The sequence below is a fragment of the Heptranchias perlo genome, chromosome X, assembly GCF_035084215.1.
Source record: "Heptranchias perlo isolate sHepPer1 chromosome X, sHepPer1.hap1, whole genome shotgun sequence".
NCBI lineage: Eukaryota > Metazoa > Chordata > Chondrichthyes > Hexanchiformes > Hexanchidae > Heptranchias > Heptranchias perlo.
This window is the reverse complement of record NC_090370.1, coordinates 3,957,362-3,981,541: the sequence shown is the minus strand read 5'-3', so window position 1 is coordinate 3,981,541 and position 24,180 is coordinate 3,957,362. Positions and strand designations below refer to the sequence as shown.

General features: G+C 42.9%; 2 protein-coding genes across 3 annotated transcripts in view; one reads left to right on the top strand and one right to left on the bottom strand.

Moving 5' to 3' along the window:
- Positions 1–3,799, bottom strand: part of LOC137307175 (cysteine/serine-rich nuclear protein 2-like) — a 45,871-nt gene extending 42,072 nt beyond the window's left edge. The window contains exon 1 of one of the 2 annotated variants that reach the window (XM_067976534.1): positions 3,470–3,799. The gene's annotated coding sequence lies outside the window, so the exon portion shown is untranslated. The remainder of the gene's footprint in view (positions 1–3,469) is intronic. The other variant, XM_067976535.1, reaches the window with a different exon arrangement.
- Positions 3,800–3,883: 84 nt separating this feature from the next.
- Positions 3,884–22,371, top strand: LOC137307174 (flagellar attachment zone protein 1-like). Its single transcript, XM_067976533.1, has 9 exons — positions 3,884–4,101; positions 4,279–4,418; positions 8,319–8,529; positions 12,175–12,369; positions 14,894–17,489; positions 18,108–18,297; positions 18,933–19,111; positions 20,738–20,851; positions 22,115–22,371. Exons 2-9 carry the CDS (start codon positions 4,290–4,292, stop codon positions 22,296–22,298), a joined length of 3,798 nt encoding a protein of 1,265 aa, XP_067832634.1. The 5' UTR covers positions 3,884–4,101; positions 4,279–4,289; the 3' UTR covers positions 22,299–22,371.
- The last annotated feature ends 1,809 nt before the right edge of the window (positions 22,372–24,180 follow it).

Sequence of the window (24,180 nt, the reverse complement as noted above, 5' to 3'; positions counted from 1 at the left end):
AGGTCAAGGGTCATGAATAATTTTCGAATGCTTCCTTGACTGTTATTCGTGACGCTTTTTGTGAAATGTTGACCTGTTGCAGTGGAATAGAATTGGTTTTCTTTTGTAAATTAATAGAATTTGAAACTATTTAAATGGCCAAAAGCTCATGTGGGGGAAGAGAGAGAGAAAAGAATCATCCCTGGCACAGCACATGAATTTAAACAGTCACTTGCTTGTGTTTATTGAAGCTTGTACATCTTGCAACACAATCTGTGGACTTTATCAAATGGATACAACCATTCACGACAGTCAGCAGGCCGAACAGCCAGTTAATGCATGCAGAATAAAGCATGTGATTGAGGGGAGAGCACAGCAAGGGCCTTTCCTCATCTGCCCAAAGTGGGTAAAAAGAAAGCTGTACATTTCATTTCCTGTATGAATAGTTTACTTCAGGTGATAGACAAACCAGATGCTTTGTATTTTAAACCAAATGGCTGCAGAGTGAAATTATCTTTTTCCTCTCTCAATGACATTCACTCAATGAATAGGTGTTAAACAAAGATTTTGAGAATACATTGATCCCTTTATCAGCTAGGTGCCAAGCTGCAAAAATGAACAAATCCTGCAAATGAACCAAAGACTGAACAAAGATTTTCTCTCTGCATTCAATCCAATACACACAGTACCATTTGCCTTTGTTAGTAATATGAACGGCATTGTGCCATATTTATTATTTTTGTATGAGGTGGTCGAACTGCCTCTTCCAGCGCTGCTTGAGCTCACCATTAGGAGATGCTCCAGAGCACCAATGGTATTGATGGGTCTCTAATTGTTCCTTCCTCCTGTGGCTCATGCCAGGACTCTGCTCTGCACCTCCATTGTGGCAGCATGGGCCAGGAAAATTGGCGAGCGAGTATTTGTTGGTGTGCACCCACATTCTCCTACTCTGCCACAGCACCAACACACTGTCGCTGTCTCATCTGAACAACATCACATTCTTAGTTCAAGACTTTGAAGATTTTTGTCTCTCCATTGCATTCACCAGCAATTGGATGGTGCAACCTTGAGCAACAGATTTCTCCTAACTGTCAGTGTTACCAAAAAGGTGCAATTCAAACTGGGCAATTTCTCCCATCACATCAACAGATGGGATGAATCCTTGTTGTGCAGGCTTCCCATCTACTGTAGGAACCCATTTGAGAATGGCCCCAGAGGAGCCCAATAATTTCAGCAATAGGCTGACCCAACTTCAAGCTCAACCGCCTTGCGCAGCCCCCACTCCTTTACCCAACCATTAGCGGCTGTGACTTCAGCCATCTAGGCCTGAAGCTCTCGAATTACCTCCCTAAACCCCTCTCCTCCTTCAAGACCCTCCTTAAAACCTACCTCTGACAAAGCTCACAATCACCTCTTCTAATATCTCCTTCTTTGGCTCTGACTATTTTTTGTTCCGTGATTCTGCTCGTGTGAAGCGCTTTGGGACGTTTTCCTACATTAAAGGCACAATATAAATGCCAGTTGTTGTTGTCGATTTGCAAGTGTTCAGCCAGCCATAGCTCATTATCCTTCTGGTTACACTCATTAACACAGAACTGTAATACCAGTAACAAGTCTACTCAACATAATTTTACTTGTACTATCTATATTTGGCCGTTAAGTCTGGAGGTTTAAAATACAGGCTAAGAGCTCCTTGATGCTGTAGCACATTGAAAAAAATATATTGTGCCACAGTTTTAGGAGGTGGATTAATATCTCGCAAAGTGAGATATCAATCTTATCTAGCCAAATGGGGAACCTGCTCCCTAGTGTCTCCCAAAGCCAGTTTGCAACAGAAGAGAAAGATGCATACGAGGAGCATTTGTTCTTGGGATGTGTGTGACGCTGGCATTTATTGCCCCTCACTAGTTACCCCAAGGTGGTGGGCCTTCTCCTTGAACTGCTGCAGTCCTTGTGGCAATGGTGCTCCCACAGCTGGCAGACAAACCTTCCCTTTTACGTACTCGTCTTTCAGTCAGAAAGATGGGAAGCCTTCTGGGTCCCCGGACAAGCCACAGCAACTTAGTAAAATGTTATTAATGGCCAGAAAGCGTTCACATGCAAGGTGACTGGTTTTCATTTTTCTCAGGAAAATGGATGGAATTACACAACATGATTCCCACAACACTGATCGTAAAAATCCCAGTTTCATGTAATAAAAACAGAATTTGATTCATTCAGTCACTGTAAACCAGTGGCCCCGATTATAAGGAATAGCAAGTTCTGTGTGTACATGTTTTCTGTTTTGATGGAAAAATGGAAGGAACTGCAGATATATGATCCCAAAAAAAGGCAGTAAAAATTCTGCAATACCATGTAATAACAACAGAATTTTACACTGTAAACCAGCAACCCTGGTCATATGTTTTGAAATCATGAAACCCAGAAATCTATGTGTACCAACTTCTCAAAATGGGGTTGTTCCCAAGCAGTCCTTCACTTTGGCAATTAAGCAACTCCAGTGTTATAGATGAATCTCTGATTAGTATTGTGTCCATTTTGTCTCCAGTAAGTGTTACAGCTGTATGCTGCCCTTGGGCAGGAATCCATTATAAACAAGCATAGCTAGTACTTCCAGCACAAAATCTCTTAATATATTGCACTTTTCCATCTAGTTTCGAGACACCTTAGTCAATTAAAACTCTCAAATGTTTAGCAGCAGCCTTGGTAAAATAACAGAAGGAAGAATATTTATTGCCATATTGTATTGGATAATATCTGACTAGAAATCATAAAAATGCATTCCTGAGACATTTTTAAAGTGGATAGTGCACTCCCCATTAACATTTTCTAGTTTTTAAATAGTTCCATAAAACAAGCAGATCCAAAGTAGCTTAACATTTAATTCATACAAGTGCCATTTCACATGTACAGTATCAGGAGGATGTTGAACTCCTGGATATTTACATTCCACCAAATTAACTATTGGTAAATCTACATGAGAATGGGGGAAGTTGTAAATTTCAATAATGGTAGAACAGAAAGAGGCTCCTAATGTACCGAGAAATATATAATGTGCGGAGACATGGAGAGTTTAGAAAGAAACATAGCAAGTATTAACCATATTGGGTGTAGTTGGTCGTTGACTGTTTCACCGTACCCTTTACTAGATGTCACTATAAGAATGCACACTACATTGCAGCTGACCTTACTGGAACTGTGGGCGAATTAGATTTTGACATTTTATTTGCTCAACTAATGAGTAAAGGACAACACCGCTCAAAAAGGTAAATAAGGAGCAATGAGAGTGAGGTGGCATTTAACATGTCATGATTCATCAACTGATCACTGGCTCTGACGAAGATTTACCGGCGACTATCCCGGAAACCGCATCATAAACGGTGTCAAGGCTTGTTTATAGCCAGCCCAACCATTAAACAGAAAATAGCGTTCTGCCATCCTCCTTATGACGGATCAATGATCGTGCACAAACAAAAATGCATTCCCCTACCTTAAATGTAGATTATAATCGTCAGTTTCCCTCCTATTTAAGTGCTGTACAGGGATTTAAATGGCGCTTGGCTGGGCGAGTCCTTTTTTTTCCACAGCAGTCTTTTATAAAATATATATTCAACCCCTTTTCCAAACAGATCCGTATTAATGAAAGTGTCCTTTTTTTGCCGGTTGAGGTGTTTGGGTTTGTTGCGATCAGAGTAGGGTTGGCAGGCGATGGCTGGGGGTTGGTGAAATCTGCTGGTGAAACTGACTTGCCGCAGCCCCTGCTCTGACCGGCTACAATGTAGCGACCTGTCTGTAACAATGGGCTCGGCGTTCCACAGCGCCGCTATTTATAGACATGACGCCGCCCAGGGAATCACAGCGCCTGCGTGGGTGTGCCCGCTGCATCCTGGGAGTTGTGGTCCGCCCTTCTTCGTTCTGTTCTTTCCATCAAGGTCCGAAATCCACTTTTTGCGCCCTCCTTGAAAAATAACCTTCATGTCGGTTTCAGCCTTCTGACCCCGCGTCATTCCATTGTCGACCCGTGTGAGCGGTGAAATCCGCACCGCCAAGATTTGCATACATTCCAACGTCGATGTCGATTTCCGACCAACCCCGACTCAAGAAAAGGCGGCGTCAAAACAGGTAAACAATCGTTCATTCATGACACGTGGCTAAAGGTGCGAAGAGACCAGTGTGAGATTTCGCCCCGCCCCTTCCACGATTCTGACGTGTTGGACTCTGCTTGGATGGGCAAAAAGATTGAGGGAAAGTTAAAAAAAATACCGGTTTTTGTAACAATTTGACGATTTTTGTTCTCAGTTGAATGCCTCATGGATAACAGAGAGGAGACAAGTGAGAGTACCATTCCGACACCTAAAGAAGGCGACAGTGACCTCTCCACCACAGTCAAACGGGCCATAGAAAAAATCGAGACAGCGCAGCTGGCGAGAGCAAGACAGGTAACAGCGCCTGTCGAAGAAATCAAGGCGCGAAATATGATCAGTTATCAAAAGAGAGGGTTACAACAATCATATGTTTTATAACAAAAATCATATCGAAATTAGAAGGACGCTCCCTGGTTGGGTGCTGTATATGTTTCTAATAACGTTTACATTCAATCAAACACCCAGTGTTGAAGTTAGAAGGTGCGGCAACATCATCCCACGCTGTTTTTCAGCACCAAGTGTCACTGTAACTTAAAGGAAATGGAGCAAAAAGGCATTATGATTCTGACCAAAGATCTATACCCGAAACGTTTTTTTTCTTTACAGAGGCTGACTGACCTGCTGTAGATTTTTTTTAGCATTTTCTGATTTTATTTTAGGTTTCCAGTGCCCTCTGTTTTTCAATTTCCCCCTCTACTTAAAGCTGGGACCGGAATATCAATAGAAACATTGTATTCCAAAGGAGCATTCCTTGACAGGAAGAAGGCAGATAAGATGTTTATTGTACCAGCGAGACTGCCCTGAAAGCTCACCAACCTTGACATTTATACCTCACAAGTTAATAAACAGGTTATCAGCCAGTGGCAAAGCGGCACTCGATGTTATAGCGCGAACACCCCACAAAGTGCGAACATGTCAATCCCTGATCTCGCCGCAGCCCTGGGGAGGATCAGGTAAATCAGCTGGAGGAGTCCTGTCTGGGCAGTACCTCCTGAGGCCTCCTAGTGGCTGCCTTGAGGCATATGAGCAGGGGTCGGGGAGCAGGCGACCTTCTTGGCAACAAAGGCATGAGTGCAGGCAGACTGGAGACATTATTGGATACAGAGGGGGGGAAATTTACAAATTAAAAAAAAGTATCCCTCTTCTTACCATCTTGTATTGAGGGTTATAGAGGTGTTCACAACACTGCTTGACTTTTATGGGAGCTAGGGGAAGGAACCCAGTGTACCTTAAAGTAGGGGATTAACAGGCAGTGTGATCTGAGTCCATGATAATCTGTCATGAACTCTGGATGGAGTGGACTTGTTGGGCAGAAAGACCTTTTCTCACTCCAGACTTTCTTATGTGTTCTTTTGGTCGACATAATTACCTGGGATCCAAAGGTTTTATTGAGGAACTTTGTGGTGTAATTCTGAGTTATTTTGATTTGCACAGAGGCAAACACACACAATGTTAGTGAATCCCAGAACCGAGATTTAAACTTGATGCTGGGACTTTATCTTTTCAATTCCTTCAATTGGAGCTATCTTTTTGGAGAAACAGGGATGTTTAGGGGAAATTATGGCCCATGGTTTTTAAACTTATGGAGACTGGGGTCGTCATTCCTGCAGCTGACAGAATTTCTCATTGTGTTCCCCAGATATCTGAAACTGACATTTTATTTTTTTTAAATGAGAATGACATACGTGGATACTGTTACCAGGGCAACGCTTCACATTCTAAAATTGCTATTATTCCAAATCTTATTGTCCGTGGCCATGGTGATCGTGTGTCACTGTGGCAGATTGTATTGAAGCAAAACACTGCAGTGTTTTTAACATGGTGGTTGATTTGGAATTTGTTTTATTATTATTCATTCTCAGGATGTGGCAAGGCCGGCATTTATTGCCCAACCCTAGTTGCCCAGAGAAATTGGTGGTGGGCTTTCTTCTTGAACCATGGATAGCGAGTGGCTTGCTAGGCCATGTGTGTGTATATATATATATGTATATGTGTGTGTATACATATGTGTATGCTGGATAGTGACGGTGTGCAAAGAATATACTACTGAATAAGGTCTCCCTGTGTGATGTAATTGCCATATGCACTCAGTTAGTCAGGATCTGTTCTTTAAATGTTATAAGAACATTTTAATTGCAAGAGCTTCCCCATTGGCTTCATGGTCAAATTCCCTACCAATTGTAATGTTCATAGAATAATACAGCATAGAAGGAGGTTATTCAGCCCATCATGTCTGTGCCAGCTCTTTGAAAGAGCTATCCAATTAGTCCCATTCCCCTGCTCTTTCCCCAAAGCCCTGCAATTTTTCCCCTTCAAGTATTTACCCAATTCCCTTTTGAAAGTTACTATTGAATCTGCTTCCATCACCCTTTCAGGCAGCGCATTCCAGATCATCACAACTCGCTGCGTAATAAATTTCTCCTCATCTCCCCTCTGGTTCTTTTGCCAATTATCTTAAATCTGTGTCCTCTAATTACAGACCCTCTTGCTTCTCAGTTTCTCATTATTTACTCTATCAAAACCCTTCATAATTTTGAACACCTCAATTAAATCTCCCCTTAACCTTCTCTGGTGTAAGGAGAACGATCCCAAATTCTCTAGCTGAGACATACAGACCAGGAAGATCCCAGGACTGATTTCTGGTCTGTACTGAGTTAGCTCATCTCAGGCAGTGTGGCAGCAGGTAGACGAGAGTTGATCTCAGCATCCTTTGAGTGAGGATCAAGACTTAGCCAGGGTGCCTGCTGCTGATCATTATCCAAAGACTGCTGCTGGACAGTGCAGGTGTCGATATTGGGTTGACAACACCATCAAATCAGCTGTGATGCCCTCTTGTGGTCAGATAGCTTTCTGACACTCACTGTCCAGGTCCATGCATGAAAAATGGCCACTTGGGCGAGGTAGTGGATGACTGCCGGTGTTCGTGCAATCACACCCCAGTATGAGCACCTTCAGGAGTGGAGCAGAAAAATTGTAAAAACACAAAATGTAACTGGATGTGGAAAGGTTTTGTTTTCTTGTACTACAGGATCCGATTGGATGACATTACTAAAAGGATCTATTTGAAGTGATACATTTCACATGCACCATATAGGAATATAGGTCAGAGGCTGGGTATTCTGCGGCGAGTGACTCACCTCCTGACTCCCCAGAGCCTTTCCACCATCTAGAAGGCACAAGGCCATCTATCAGGAGTGTGATGGAATACACTCCACTCGCCTGGATGAGTGCAGCTCCAACAACATTCAAGAAGCTCGACACCATCCAGGACAAAGCAGCCCGCTTGATTGGCACCCCATCCACCACCCTAAACATTCACTCCCTTCACCACCGGCGCACTGTGGCTGCAGTGTGTACCATCCACAGGATGCACTGCAGCAACTCGCCAAGGCTTCTTCGACAGCACCTCCCAAACCGCGACCTCTACCACCTAGAAGGACAAGGGCAGCAGGCACATGGGAACAACACCACCTGCACGTTCCCCTCCAAGTCACACACCATCCCGACTTGGAAATATATCGCCGTTCCTTCATCATCGCTGGGTCAAAATCCTGGAACTCCCTTCCTAACAGCACTGTGGGAGAACCTTCACCACACGGACTGCAGCGGTTCAAGAAGGCGGCTCACCACCACCTTCTCAAGGGCAATTAGGGATGGGCAATAAATGCCGGCCTCGCCAGCGACGCCCACATCCCATGAACGAATATTAAAAAAAAGGAACAGGCGTAGGCCATTCAGTCCCTCTGCCATTCAATTAGATCATGGATGGTCTGTATCAGTCCTGGCCAATATTTATCCCCCAACCAACATCACTAAAATACAGATTATCAGGTCATTTATTTCATTGCCGTTTGTTGGATCTTGCTGTGCGCAAATTGGCTGCAGCATTTCCCTACATCACAACAGGGACTACACTTCAAAAGCACTTTATTGGCTTTAAAGCACTATGAGACGGCCTGAGGTGATGAAAGGTGCTGTATAAATACAAGTTCTTTTTTACTTTATTGAAGTACAGTTATTTTTTCTTCATTTTATACAGCATGGAAGTAGGTAGTCCGAGGGAAATGATGTGTATCTTTTGGAAATAATAACTGTAATTGACGTTTCCAAAAAAAAAGTCTGCAATTTTTGAAGCTGCTATTTGCTTGAATAGTTTACCTCCTTTTGATCTTTTCTTTCAATATTTGCCAACAGGAAGTTGCTGAACGCTTGAGGGACATTCTAGACAAAGTGAATCTTGCTCTGAGCCACGCAAGGTTTGAACACCAGCAAGTGCCAAAAATCAACTTTACCCCTGAAAGAAAGGAAAGGGAGTGGTTGATAGATGCAATCACTGAGTTTGCAACCGGCAGCAGCACCAAAGAGGAAATCTTAAAATTTATTCTGCAATGGCTATCAGACAGCAGTACGTAGTTTATTATAAACTAGTTGATCTCTGGCGGTATTAGCCTTCAAGTGAAGCGTGGTTAGAAGGCGGGAAATAATTGGAGCAGGGTGTGCAGATGTAACTCAGTCCTCATTTTAAAATCATACATTCTGTCCTAATGTTGATAGAATACTTTGATTTTATATTATTTGTAGTTAAATAACAAATCTTCTGCAAATTGGGAAGTCTCGTTGCTTGGAGCATAGGACTTTCACTGCAGTGCAAGCTGAGGAACTGGGCGACCCAAAAATGTGATGCTTCAGTGCCACAGCTGGTGGAAGGGTGTAATTACAGCATGACAAGTTTACATAGGCAGTTTCCATTATAAATGTGGACATAGGAATTTATAATGGAAAAGGTGGACACAAAAGTGTAACAAAAATATGACAAGGAAATAAGGTTTTGTAGACTGGAAGTGTGCATAGGTGTAAGATTTTTAATATATTATGGATTGTGTGTTGAACATAGAATAGTAGGGACTCAATAATTTGCATGTCCTAAGAGGAATGTAGGCAAGAGAAGAGGGCTTCCAGGTCATCCCATCATTCAGGTCCTGTTTCAGGACCCAATGCAACCATTTATATTAATTTTTCAACCCAATTCATTTGCTCTCTGCTGGATATGGGCTGGATCTAATTTGAATGCTTCAACTGAGTCAGTATTTACTGCATGAGGTGACTGTCTAATCCACAGGGCAACACTCAAACAGTGAAAATTATGCTTATCTGATTGACCAGTGGGTAAAGGCACCGTAGTACTAAGATATGCAGACTAGAAGGCACCAGGTTCAACTCCTGGTCTGTGCGGAATTATCTCAGGGCAGGTACAGCATGGGTTAGATACAGAGTAAATCTCCCTCTACACTGTCCCATCAAACACTCCCAGGGCAGGTACAGGGTTAGATACAGAGTAAAGCTCCCTCTACACTGTCCCATCAAACACTCCCAGGGCAGGTACAGGGTTAGATACAGAGTAAATCTCCCTCTACACTGTCCCATCAAACACTCCCAGGGGCAGGTACAGGGTTAGATACAGAGTAAAGCTCTCTCTACACTGTCCCATCAAATACTCCCAGGGGCAGGTACAGGGTGAGATACAGAGTAAAGCTCTCTCTACACCGTCCCATCAAACACTCCCAGGGCAGGTACAGGGTTAGATACAGAGGAAAGCTCCCTCTACACTGTCCCATCAAACACTCCCAGGGGCAGGTACAGGGTTAGATACAGAGTAAAGCTCTCTCTACACCGTCCCATCAAACACTCCCAGGGCAGGTACAGGGTTAGATACAGAGTAAAGCTCCCTCTACACTGTCCCATCAAACACTCCCAGGGCAGGTACAGGGTTAGATACAGAGTAAAGCTCCCTCTACACCGTCCCATCAAACACTCCCAGGGCAGGTACAGGGTTAGATACAGAGTAAAGCTCCCTCTACACTGTCCCATCAAACACTCCCAGGGCAGGTACAGCACGGGTTAGATACAGAGTAAAGCTCTCTCTACACTGTCCCATCAAACACTCCCAGGGCAGGTACAGCATGGGTTAGATACAGAGTAAATCTCCCTCTACACTGTCCCATCAAACACTCCCAGGGCAGGTACAGCACGGGTTAGATACAGAGTAAAGCTCCCTCTACACTGTCCCATCAAACACTCCCAGGGCAGGTACAGGGTTAGATACAGAGTAAAGCTCTCTCTACACCGTCCCATCAAACACTCCCAGGGCAGGTACAGCACGGGTTAGATACAGAGTAAAGCTCCCTCTACACTGTCCCATCAAACACTCCCAGGGCAGGTACAGGGTTAGATACAGAGTAAAGCTCCCTCTACACCGTCCCATCAAATACTCCCAGGGCAGGTACAGCATGGGTTAGATACAGAGTAAAGCTCCCTCTACACTGTCCCATCAAACACTCCCAGGGCAGGTACAGGGTTAGATACAGAGTAAAGCTCCCTCTACACCGTCCCATCAAATACTCCCAGGGCAGGTACAGCACGGGTTAGATACAGAGTAAAGCTCCCTCTACACTGTCCCATCAAACTCTCCCAGGGCAGGTAGAGCACGGGTTAGATACAGAGTAAAGCTCCCTCTACACTGTCCCATCAAACACTCCCAGGGCAGGTACAGCACGGGTTAGATACAGAGTAAAGCTCCCTCTACACTGTCCCATCAAACTCTCCCAGGGCAGGTACAGCAGGGGTTAGATACAGAGTAAAGCTCCCTCTACACTGTCCCATCAAACACTCCCATCTCAGGGATCCAGTCTCATGATTTCAAAGCATATGACCAGGGCCAATGGTTTATGATGACCGAATAAGTCAAATTCCGTTCTTATTACATGGGATTGATGATTTGTTATTGCCTTTCTTAGGGATCACATTCCTTCCATTTCTCCTGGTGTTCTGGCCAACATTTATCCCTCAACCAACATTACTAAAACAGATGACCTGGTCATTTATTTCATTGCTGTTTGTGGGACCTTGCTGTGCACAAACAGGCTGCTGTGTTTCCTACATTACAACAGTGACTAAAATTCAAAAGTACTTCATTGGTTGTGAAGCGCTTTGGGATGTCCTGAGGTCGGGATATAAATGCGAGTTCTTTTTTTTCTTTCTAATGAGACTGCCACCCACATCCCAACATTTCCATTCAGGATGTCACTGGAGTGGAACTTCATAATATGGCATCAGTGGGATCTCAGGGCAGATAGCTGACTCAAAGCTACATCTAACATCATATTATACCTGCCTTTATAACATTCAGGGCCTAGTATTGATTCAGTAAATTATCCCGTACAGTGAGAAATTGTGTTGTTATAATCTGGTTGAGCAATGTGAATGCACATTACAGTAATGTGAAACTATACAAAAATACTTAATTTAAATTTTTAAGAAATTGGTAAGTAATTCGCCTTCTTGAAACAATCCCTGGGTAATTGTAAGGGCATATTCTGGCCGACTGCCCCTGGGAGTGTTTGATGGGACAGTGTAGAGGGAGCTTTACTCTGTATCTAACCCTGTACCTCCCGTGCTGTACCTGCTCCTAGGAGTGTTTGATGGGACAGTGTAGAGGGAGCTTTACTCTGTATCTAACCCTGTACCTGCCCTGGGAGTGTTTGATGGGACAGTGTAGAGGGAGCTTTACTCTGTATCTAACCCTGTACCTGCTCCTGGGAGTGTTTGATGGGACAGTGTAGAGGGAGCTTTACTCTGTATCTAACCCTGTACCTGCCCTGGGAGTGTTTGATGGGACAGTGTAGAGGGAGCTTTACTCTGTATCTAACCCATGCTGTACCTGTCCTGGGAGTGTTTGATGGGACAGTGTAGAGGGAGCTTTACTCTGTATCTAACTCGTGCTGTACCTGCCCTGGGAGTGTTTGATGGGACAGTGTAGAGGGAGCTTTACTCTCTATCTAACCCATGCTTTGCCTGCCCTGGGAGTGCTCAATGCTGACAGTGAGCGCTTATAATGGAAAGTGTTTTACTTACCAGCACTAAATTCTTCACCTTGATGGCACAAAAAAATGTAATATTTGCTCCTAAAACAGGAACAGTTTCTTATAAGGCTGCATAGGCTGTTTGAATGTAACTTAGAGACATTCCTTTATGTTATTCATGTATTGTGCAGATCAAATACTAATCGATGAAGAAGACTTGGAGGAGGATGAAGAAGTTGAAAAAAGGTCAGCAGAATGGATTGAGGAAGTTAACGTGAAAGTGCAAACAAGCCTGGCTTCGTCCCAAGCATGTATAGACAATCTCTATAAACTGTCTAACACCCTGTTTGGTCTTCAACATGAGCGTATAAAGCCAAAATCACCAGGTAAATTTGAAAAGTATTAGATTCTGCCATGTGTGCTAGTGTCCAAATTGACAGATCCAGGGAAAGAATGAGTTTGAGTTGGAGATGGTGTGGTGAGTGTTGATTTCAACACAATTATAAGATGTGGGGAAGAGAAAGAGAATATGGGACAGCAAATTATGAGCTTAGAAGTTTTTTTTTCCAGTGTATATAAGAATTCCTGTTTGAAATTGCCCTGGGCATGCTAAAATGTTGTCACTGACAACCTCAGCAAAGCACTAAGATCTCCAGACTTCTGTACATCAGACACCCAGAACTTAGCAAGGATGTAACTTTAATATTTAAGAACTCTAAGAAGTGATTCCAGTGTCATGGGGATGTGGAGTCAATGCAGGAAATAGCCACGGATGTGAACAGGGACACGATTGAAACTCAAGTCACCATAAAACAAAATGAAAATTGGACCAGAGAGCATCTTCTGCAGAGTGCCTTCATTCAGTTGAAAACCATTTTCATTGAGGCTGCCCCACTGTAGGCTGTTTAGAGCAGGCTAAATATCAGACTAATAATAAACTGGAGCACATGACCTTGAAGACTGTACAAGATGGAAAATGTGAAGAGGCGTCCCAGGAAACCATGACATGCAATCTGATGACAGTGAAGCAGGTTCTCTGTATGCTGTACTGCAGCTAATTTTGCTGAAAGTGATGAAGAAACTAAACTCAGATATGTGACTGATTTCATGAAGAATTTGCGTAATACTGAACGAAACTTTTCACAAGTGTTAAGATTTTGATACAGTTGATCCCAGTGATGCAGGCAAGGAACACAGTTGATGAATGCTTGTTCAATGCCTTGAGACTCTTTAAAAATAATCTCTGCTCAGGCATGACACAAGAGTGACTGAACCAACTTATGTTTCTTCACTGCCACAAGACTATGGCAAATGGACTTATTGTTAAACTTTATTATGGGTGCATATTCTGATTGTTTTATATTGATTAATTTTTATGGAGGTGGGTTGATTGCTGTTCAGTTTTGATCGGGTAAACTTGCAGTCTAGTGAGACAGTCGATGACATGGACATACCACATCCAAAATGCTACGTACGGGCCTGGGTGTGGTTGGATTTCTGCCGATTCTTTGCCCTACCTTAACCTGTATAGTAAGCTTCATTAACATGATATAAAATCAGAAAATGCTGGAAACACTCAGCAGGTCAGGCAGCATCTGTGGAGAGAGAAACAGAGTTAATGTTTCAGATCGATGACCTGTCATTAACGTGATGCTGGCTGGAAGGCAAGCATGAGCAAATCTGCATGTTTGATTGGTGCCCTTAACAAGCCCTTAAAATGCTATTGCAGGCTCTGTTAATCCAAATTACTCCCTAGAGTAACTTTAGGAACATGGTCACAAAGGGGCTAATACTCCATTAATGCTAACATACCAAATTACCACACATAAATGGAGAGAATAATTTCACCTCCCGTAATTCGGCTCAACTCCTATCAAAGAAAGGCCTTTTTTAAAAATTCATTCTCAGGATGTGGGCATCGCTGGCAAGGCCGGCACTTATTGCCCATCCCTTGTCGCCCTGAGAAGGTGGTGGTGGGCCTTCTACTTCAACCGCTGGTAGCGGTTTGATACAACTGAGTGGCTCGCTAGGCCACTTCAGAGGACAGTTAAATGGCAACCACTTTGGGGTGGGACTGGAGTCACATATAGCTCAGACCGGGTAAGGACGGCAGGTTCCTTTCCCTGAAGGTCATTAGTTGGATTTTTATGCCAATTCGACAGCTTCATGGTCACTTTTACTGATACCAGCTTTTTATTTCCAGATTTTTTTAAAAAACTGAATTCAAATTCTGGAACTGCCATGATGCGATTTGCACTCTCATCATTAGTCCAGGCCTCTAGATTACTAGTCCATAACATGACCACCACACTATCGTACCTGGTTGCATTTATATAGTGCCTTTCACGTCCTCAAGATGTCCCAAAGTGCTTCACAGCCAATTATCTATTTCTGGTGCAGTCAAACTTGGCAGCCACTTTGTACACAGACAGCAATGAGATAAATGACCAGCTAATCTGTTTTGATGATGTTGGTTGAGGGATAAATGTTAGCCTGGATACCAGGAAAATTCCCCTGCTCTTACTTCAAATAGTGTCATGGAATATTTTACACCCACCTGAATGGACAGATGGGGCTTCAGTTTAATGTCTCACCTTAAAGCTAGCACCTTCAACAATGCAGCAGTCCCTCGGTACTGACCTTATAGATCGGCCTAGATTAGATGCTCAAGTCCTGAAATGGAGTTTGAAGTGCCACTAAGCCAAGCTGACATTTAGATAGTTAAATCATTCAGAGTACAGTGTTTAAATCATTCAGAGTACAGATTGCCATGAAATTACACAATATGCAATTTTGATTGAAAGAAAAAGACTTGCATTTATATAGCACCTTAAGCACTGTCAAAATGTCTCAGCGCATAATACATAATAAAGTGCACAATGATTGGTCTTACATTGTGATTCTTTGCAGGACCTGCTGGTAAAGATACCATTTGGAAATGGTGGAGGGAGAAAAAGATGGATCCCAAAACACTCATGCATCTTCTGGCTATGCAGCCAATGAGTACAACGAAAATGGTGGAGCCGAATGTTGAGAAACAGTTGGACGCAGCAGTGGGAGAGATTGATATGATACTAACAGACATCGCAAAATATCTTCCTTGCAAGAAAGCCCAGACAATTGCCTTCAGATACATCAGGAAATTCATAGAGAATCTTCACAAGGCATTTCACGTTCGGTCACTGGAATATTTTGAGGTGGAAAATGTACTAAGAAAGTCAGACTCATTTGGCTCCCAGGATGCTGAAGGTAATCTGGTGAATGAGCTGAAACATCTTCAAGAACACAATAGAGCACTTAAAACGCGCGCTGAACTCGCGGAATGTCATTACAGGGAAGCACGTAGTGCGAACTACAACCTGGAAAACGCCATTAAACTTTTGAGGTCCAAAATTGTGCAGCTACAAAATGCTAGCAAAACCCTCTCTAGCGAGAAAGTCACTTCTGAAGAAATCTCTCCATCTGCCGATTTGCAAGTCAGACCAAAGCAGGCACCCGAAATAAAAAAAAGTAAGACACTTGTGAAAAAATCAAAGGATAAAATCAATCCTGTAGAACGTTTCAGAGGAAAATGTCCTTTCAATGAGGAGCACAAAAATATTCATGCTGATGGGCATGATAAACCTGAGAAACAAAGGACTATCCTTGTAGAATCCAAGGAAGAAAATATTCCCATTGGAGAACCTGAGGAACAAAGGACTGTCCTAGAAATATTCAAGGAAGAAAATATTCCCATTGGAGAACCTGAGGAACAAAGGACTGTCCTAGAAATACTCAAGGAAGAAAATATTCCCATTGGAGAACCTGAGGAACAAAGGAGTGTCCTAGAAATACTCAAGGAAGAAAATATTCCCATTGGAGAACCTGAGGAACAAAGGAGTGTCCTAGAAATACTAAAGGAAGAAAATATTCCCATTGGAGAACCTGAGGAACAAAAAAATATTCCCATTGGAGAACCTGAGGAACAAAGGAGTGTCCTAGAAATATTCAAGGAAAAAAATATTCCCATTGGAGAACCTGAGGAACAAAGGAGTGTCCTAGAAATATTCAAGGAAAAAAATATTCCCATTGGAGAACCTGAGGAACAAAGGAGTGTCCTAGAAATATTCAAGGAAAAAAATATTCCCATTGGAGAACCTGAGGAACAAAGGAGTGTCCTAGAAATATTCAAGGAAAAAAATATTCCCATTGGAGAACCTGAGGAACAAAGCAGTGTCCTAGAAATATTCAAGGAAAAAAATATTCCCATTGGAGAACCTGAAGAACAAAGGAGTGTCCTTGAAATATTCAAGGAAAAAAATATTCCCATTGGAGAACCTGAGGAACAAAGGAGTGTCCTAGAAATATTCAAGGAAAAAAATATTCCCATTGGAGAACCTGAGGAACAAAGGACTGTCCTAGAAATATTCAAGGAAGAAAATATTCCCATTGGAGAACCTGAAAGGGAAAATATTCCCACAGAAGTGTCCAATGGAAGGATTACTCCCACAACTCAGCCCAAATTGGAGGCAATTCTTACTGAAGCAGTGAAGGGTAAGATGCTTAAATCTGACACAAATACAACAAAGAAACCGAGGGCATCAGCTTGGAAAGAAGAAGCTGTAAAGACCAAGGCTAAGCAGATGGCTGTGGACTTGCTTACAGATTTTCAAACTGCTGTTTTGTATTCACTGGATCATGGATTGAGCAGTGGAAAAGAACTTTCGCCGGATGACGTCTGTAAGGTCCAAGCTCTTCTGAAGTCTGCTGAATTAAAAAATCTTTATGGAGTGATTGAGAAAACAATCAAAGAAATCTTTGCAAAACCAGTGCAGAAGTCCAAGCAAGAGTTTAGTGAGCAACCTATCCAAGTATTAAAGCCATCAAAGGAAAAACAACCTGAACTTACATCTTTTGCTGAACTTCTTGAAGAAATTTCCAGATTCAGTATTATTCAAGAGATCGCACTTCATGAATTAAGTGCCCAAATTCAGTATTTGATTGAGGAGGCCAAACAGGACCAAAGCCGGTCCCAGCAAGAAAATGGCTTCCATGAAAAGACCCTGGAAGCCTTAGACACAATTCTAACGCTTGAGAAAAAGTCCTCTCGGGCTGGAATGGATCAGTTAATCAGGATTCGAGAAGCAACCAATAATCTATACTCTATCAACAGCGTCCTTGGGCTTAAAGGAAAGGAAATGAAACTACAGGCAGAGCATTATAAGAAGGAAGAAGTTCCTCTGCCCAATACTGCAGCAGAGACAATGGAAAGAACAATACAACCCAGAGAAAATGCCTTCCAGGCTGCTGCTGGCGAGGAAATTGTGGACAGTTCATATATTGTGAATGTGACATACCTAAGAACAAATTATAAAACTTTGGACCAAGCAGTGTATAATGGTATCATTTCAAGACAACTCCATGCCATAGCAACACACCTTATTCATCAAACGTTAACGACAGTTCAGCTTCGACTGGCTTACCTGTTCAGAAAGTACATCGCTTTCCGTCATATCCAAACCCTTAGGTAGGTATAGCTGTCATTATTTGCCAATATTACCCTAGAAAAGAGCAGCTGATGCCAGCCTGACCAGTCGATTGTATCTTTCGCTAAAAATTCTTGTTGAATTAAATGAGCACTAATTCAAAATAAATATCAGTACAAATGATTTTGCACTCCTCCAATTCTTGCCTCTTGTGCAGCCCCGATTTTAATCGCTCCACCATTGGCGGCCGTGCCTTCAGCTGCCTAGGCCCTAAGCTCTGGAATTCCCTCCCTAAACCTCTCCACCTCTCTCTCTCCTCCTTTAAGATGCTCCTTAAAACCTACTTCTTTGACCAAGCTTTTGGTCACCTGTCCCTAATATCTCCTTATGTGGCTCGGTGTCAATTTTTTTTTGATAATCGCTCCTGTGAAGGGCCTTGGGACGTTTCACTACGCTAAAGGCGCTATAGAAATGCAAGTTGTTGTTGAGGAAGAAGAATTGAATGTTCAGCCAAGCCCTGTCACTCTGGCACCAACCTAATTGTGGTACAAGAAGAGAGCTAGGAACAGACCAATCAGAGAATGGTGGCACAGAAGCGCCTAAAGTGAGGGAACGGATTAATTTATTCATCTTTTTTATGTCTTTCTTTCTCCTTTAAGAAATAATTTGAACAGCAGGATGTCTGATGTTAGTGATAAGGATGAAGAGGTTGCTCAGGATCTGTACAGATTTGCCAACAGACTTGAAGCGCGTGTAAAAACTAACATGCAGCACTGGGATGCAAGACAGCAACTGGTTAATCAGAGTCGCCAAAGGCACTTGAATCGAATGACCGACTTGTTCAATCAGGTATGTTCTGATTTTAAGAAGATGTATATTTAGTGTAGTCTGTTTTGTTTAATTCATGAGTTTTGTTTCTCGTTCTTAACCCCACTAATATCCCTTGTTGGTTTTGTGAAGGCAACAGTCTCTCTTTTTTCAGTTATTCTCACCCTTTCTGCCCAATTGCGCCTCCCCGGGCTACACAGCCTCCCCAGCTGAAAGGGCTGCGAGGTGGACTCCTTCCCAGATCCAAGCCTTTGTGAAAACAGACACAAGGAAGTAAACAATTCAGGGATGATTCTCCCTCTGATATTCCCTCATGGCCTTTGCACAATGCTTCATTGCAGTAAGGAGGCTGAAATGGGGAACGCAGGAAGATCTAATATGATTATGATCGCATTAAATGGTGGAACAGGGTCGAAGGGTTAAATGATCTACTCCTGTTCCTATGTATAGATGCCAAGTGAGGACGACCTGGGGCATAGTTGTGATGTGGTGTTATCTACCCCTCCTCTGGCCTCAGTTGCTCACTAAAATGACTGCTTAGGCGAGGCACTAGAGGGCAGCTGGAAACCATGCAATCGTAACCCAGCAATAGTCACTACTTTGAGGAGAAGGTAAAAAAAAAATCGATTACCATTGTATTTGTATTCTTTTTAAAGCTTAATCATCGTACTGGCCTACACTTGTTCAGTCCATTTCTGGCCACCAAACCGCCAAATGCAAGGACTCGGATGCAGTTCAGGTCCCCCCTTCAGCCGACGTTTTTTGTGACATCCAAGAGACCATCTTATCTTCGTGGACAGGGCAACTGCACGTCTTCAGCTTTTCTTCGAATGAGGTACGAGTTCAGTGTTAATGGTTCTGAGCATTTCAGCTGAATAATGCTCAATAGGCCTCACCTTTCTTATGGGAAAAGGCAACAGAGTAGGTTAGGACACTTTAAGATTCTCTGTGATGGCTGTTCATGATTGTAAGTAACATTTTAGGTTTTGTCAATCAGGTTTCCAGTGCAAATGAGCCCACAGGACAAAAGTGACCTTGGATTGGCATTGCTTCATTAAGTACACCCATGGCATGGACATGGTGTCTCCTGGTATGGTTTATACTGGGTGTTTTCAGGTTTCCTCCTTGAAGGCCACCACTTTGTGGGCAGTGTGCAGTGTCGTATGTAAACGAAAATCTGGAGAAAATTGAATGTACCTTAGTTTGCAAATGATAGCATAAACCGAGTATCAGAGAAGGCAGTTGATAACAAATGTGGCTAAGTATATCGTCACGTTGTTGTAAGGGAAGATCTGCATTGTGCTGAACCCTAACTGCGTTATCTAACCAAAGAGTGTTCAATACTTATGATTGCAGAGAGCAAAAAAGAGAGTCTGGTCCCAGGATTGTAAATTAATCCATTTACCAATGGTGAAATGCCAAGGAACAAGGATTAAACATGCCATTAAGCAGCTTACACAGCCAAACCAGAAGTCCTGCATTCCACAATAGAGGTTAAGAGATTCATTGCTTGAGCGCTGTTGGCTGGTTTATTCCTGTTCTGCTCCCTTATTATGACAGTGGACTTTCAGAGAAGAAAATAAGAGAGAAAAGCATTTTAGGGCCAATCCTGGTAGAATTTGATTGATGATCCAACACAGCCTGATGGGAGAAACCTGAGTACAATTGCAAATGCGATTTCAAATGTCACTCTTTTTGTTCCTGACTCTCCCAACTTAACAAACTGTAAGGCTGATGGGGGAAGAGGACAACAGGACCTGAGCTAAACCACTGACCATATTGTATCGTAGAAAGGGACAAAGAGAAAAGCATGCTTCAGGAAGGCTAAGTATGACTGCTTGCAGTACTTTTGTACTACCCACTGTGTGATTACCAGGGTCTAGGATCCTCTGATAGGGTCATGTTACCCAGAATGCTCCTCTATTTCCATTCGTATACAAGTTAATTGCGACCTAACGCAGCCTGCTCCATGCAGACTTCTACTGGAAGACAGTCTGTGTTACACCTGCACACATATCTTGTGGTAGTGATATGCTGATTTGACGTACGTACACAAGTCAAAATGGCAGCAGGTTATTACCTGTGTTCCTTAGTGCCCAGAGTAGCAATACACTGATTTAATACCGTCCAGTTTGTTGTCAATCCATGACTTGACAGTGCGGTAATAAGGGCTGTTAATATTTGCTCTTATTTTATGATTTTGGCTGCATAAATGATATCAAGTTCATGCCAGTCTATCTCAGATTACCTCAACAATAGTAACAGATTATCATCAGTGATACAATTGGAAAATAGCTTTGTGTGATATGCATAATCATCACTAGGCAAAGACATTGGAAAATCAGTCTGTAAGATTACAGCCTGTAGGAAAGTTTATCTCCTGGTGTGCCCTGATATCACACATAAACGCTGGTTGATTAAATGTTGTACTCCATTAATAATACACCTTGTCCTTTGTTAGGAACTCCCACACATGGTCCACAAATATTGTAGATGGGAGTGTACCAATAGCCAAAAAGGACCCTGCTATCCCAGCTTCATTTCCAGGGACTCCTAAATTATTGACACTGGACAGGTAATACTTCCATTTTGTTGCTTGTTATGCTGTTTGTCCCCTCCCTGAATTCTGTTCTCTATCTCATACTTTAAAGAGGGAGTCTCAATATCAGTATTAAAAAAATAAAGGATGCAGTTTGACGGCGATACCGAACTCCTGCCTTCATTCACAGAGCAGCTTCAGTGCTGGAGTGATGACACTCTGGAATTTGTCTTTCCCTTTATCCTACTTGATAATTAAAGAGGGGTTTGTGCATGACAATTGTCTGAAGGGATATACATGAAACAATCTGGGGAGATATACTTGCCAATAGTCTGGAGGATGTACATGGCAATGGCTTGGGGAACATGTACATGACAATAACCTCGGGATGAAAAGAGAAAGCTCATCAATCACAGGATGGAGTACCCACTTCTGAAGGGACCAAAAATAATAGCAACATTACTGGTCCTTTGCCTAAGTTTCATTACCTGATTTTCCTTTTCTTTCCCCCTCAATTTTCTCAGTGAGTCCTAGAAATTGGTTATGGCCCATTTTTGGGAGGCCCGAGGCAAGCCCGAAATTGGGCTTCGGGCTTCATTTTCATTATTTGGACAAGCTGCCACTGCTTGTGACGGCTCCACAGACAGCGGCCTGTGGTAAGCCCTGGGAAGGGGGGATAGAGTAGCAATGGCTGGGGGGGGGGGCGGGTGCAATCGCGTGTACTGTAGAGTCATGAGGAGCACTCCTGGAATGGTTTTTAAAAAGCTTACCTTTTGGTGGCAGTCGCTGCTTAGGCTGCAGAAACCACTTAAGAATCCTGAGTAGACCAAGCCCAGTTCATTGCAATCCAGTTTGGCTTAAAACAAACATTAGGCCTATCTTAAATTAGGCTTAAAGTTTGTTTTTGGCAGCCACCAGGGTGCCTGAAAAATAGCCCAACCCAACAGTAGGTCTTTCAGGTGTTCTTGGGGTGCAGATTGTTGGTCCCCAAAATTGGCCCTCATTGCACCCGTAAAACAGGCGCACAAGGTCCAATTTATCCCGCTGAGTTTTAGCAGGCTAATTGACAATGGGAATTAGAGGCATTAATCTTGACATCTTCTTGACCTTCTGACTGTCAGCTTGGCTCAGTACCACCCGCGGTGGTGCATTTACCCACTAAGCCATCAAGGACCTCTGATTTTCTTTTTTATTGCTGGAACCACTTCAAGGTCTTTAAAGATTTGTAAATACTCAACTGCTTTTTTTCCTGCAGTTTTGCTTAAACATGTTTCGATAATATTTCATTTTCTTTACCAGAAAGAATTCTTTTAGGCAGATGTTGGCGAAGACACAGATACGTATTGTAGGAGAGAGCCTGCAGATACCACCGAAGAGCCTTTCTATCCCACATGAATCACGTGTTCCTCTGTTTGCAGACAAAAATGTGACATTAGCTGTTACTACATCTGCAAACAAGTTTAATTTATTTCAGCAGAGGTAAAGTGTTTGCTGCAACATCAGTCATCCTTCCTCATAAATGTTGCGATTTGTACTCCTTGTTCTATTTTTTTTCTGTAGCTTTTTTTATTGTTTCAATAAAATCTGAGCAACATCTACAGATTTCAGCTCCTTGTTTCAGCTCTTTCAGCCAGACCTGGAGGCAGGGACTGTTTGAATTTTTCAGCTTCCTCTTTGTCTGTGATGACTAGTGTGTATAAATATCTGCTCTTACAAACTGGATAGCCAGGTGGTGAAGGATACAATACTAGAACATACATACGAATTAAGAGCAGGAGTAGGCCATTCGGCCCCTCGAGCCTGCTCTGCCATTTGATAAGATCATGGCTGATCTGATTGTGACCTCAAACCTACTTTCCCGTCTACCTACTATAACCTTTGACTCCCTTGTTAATCAGGAATCTATCTAATCAGCCTTAAAAATATTCAATGACCCTGCCTCCACCGCTCTCTGGGGAAGGGAGTTCCACAGACTCACGACCCTCTGAGAGAAAAAATTTCTCCTCATCTCCATCTTAAATGGGAGACCCCTTATATTTAAACGGTGGCCCCTAGTTCTAGTGTCTCCCACAAGGGGAAAAATGCCTCAGCATCTACCCCTCAGGATCTTATATGTTTCAATAAGATCACCTCTCATTCTTCTAAACTCCAGTGTACACAGGCCCAACTTGTCCAACCTTTCCTCATAAGGTAACCCCCTCATCCCTGGAATCAGTCGAGTGAACCTTCTCTGAACCGCCTCCAAAGCAATTATATCCTTTCTTAAATAAGGAGACCAAAACTGCACACAGTATTCTAGATGTGGTCTCACCAATGCCGTGTACAACTGGAGCAAAACATCTCTAATTTTATATTCCATTCCCCTTGCAATAAATGACAACATTCTATTTGCCTTCCTAATCACCTAATCACTAACATTTGTAGAGCCTGGTCTTCAGTTGCTTCTGGCCTTTACTCACAGAGTTTCCCATTCCCATTCCCACCACCACCACCACCACACCCGAGATCAGCTCTCATATAAATGGATAATTGATATAAATCACATCGATACAATTAATATCTGCTGCACCCTTCCTTGAATTTGACTCTATCCTTGTTATTGTGCCCACTTCGCGATCTTTAAAGATATGCAAATATTTCTCCATTTTTTTTGTTGCTACTTTTTCTGCCCATCTCGGTGAGGGATGTCATTGCTCGGTAATTGGACTCTTTTGTCACCCAGTGTAAGCACCATGCACATTCAGCTCAGATCTGTAGTACACCCAGCTGCTTTACTCTGCTCCAATAACATGCCTCTGTCTCAACCTCAGACGAGGACCCGATTCCTGCACCAGACATTTCCATTTCCCACACTAACCATCCTTACAATGTATCTGAGTGATATTGCAGATTTAGTTCCATTTAATGCTGAATTAGAGGTCGTTCGGTGCTGTGGGATCACACCCTCATAGGAAGATCGTCCAGGTTTATTTCACATAAGACTTTTATAACCAGAAGAAAGAACAGACTTTTATCTCATCAGTCTGGGCTGGATTCAAAACCCAAGTTTCTAAGTGAACAATCGGTGTGCTGACCTACTAACCCACCACCCCTGTGCTCGCTGACCTACATTGGCTCCCGGTCCAGCAACGCCTCGATTTTAAAATTCTCATCCTTGTTTTCAGATCCCTCCATGGCCTCCTCGCCCCTCCCTAACTCTGTAACCTCCACCAGCCCTACAACCCTCCGAGATCTCTGCGCTCCTCCAATTTTGGCCTCTTGCGCATCCCCGATTTCCTTCACTCCACTGTTGGCGGCCGTGCCTTCAGCTGCATAGGCCTTAAACTCTGGAATTGCCTCCCTAAACCTCTCTGCCTTTCCAGCTC

Bases quoted from the DNA above. Each gene is read 5' to 3' on its own strand.
- LOC137307174 (XM_067976533.1), top strand. From the start codon at position 4,290: ATGGATAACAGAGAGGAGACAAGTGAGAGTACCATTCCGACACCTAAA. The intron at 4,419-8,318 runs GTAACAGCGCCT...ATTTGCCAACAG, and splicing joins AGCTGGCGAGAGCAAGACAG to GAAGTTGCTGAACGCTTGAG. The intron at 18,298-18,932 runs GTATGTTCTGAT...TTCTTTTTAAAG, and splicing joins TGACCGACTTGTTCAATCAG to CTTAATCATCGTACTGGCCT.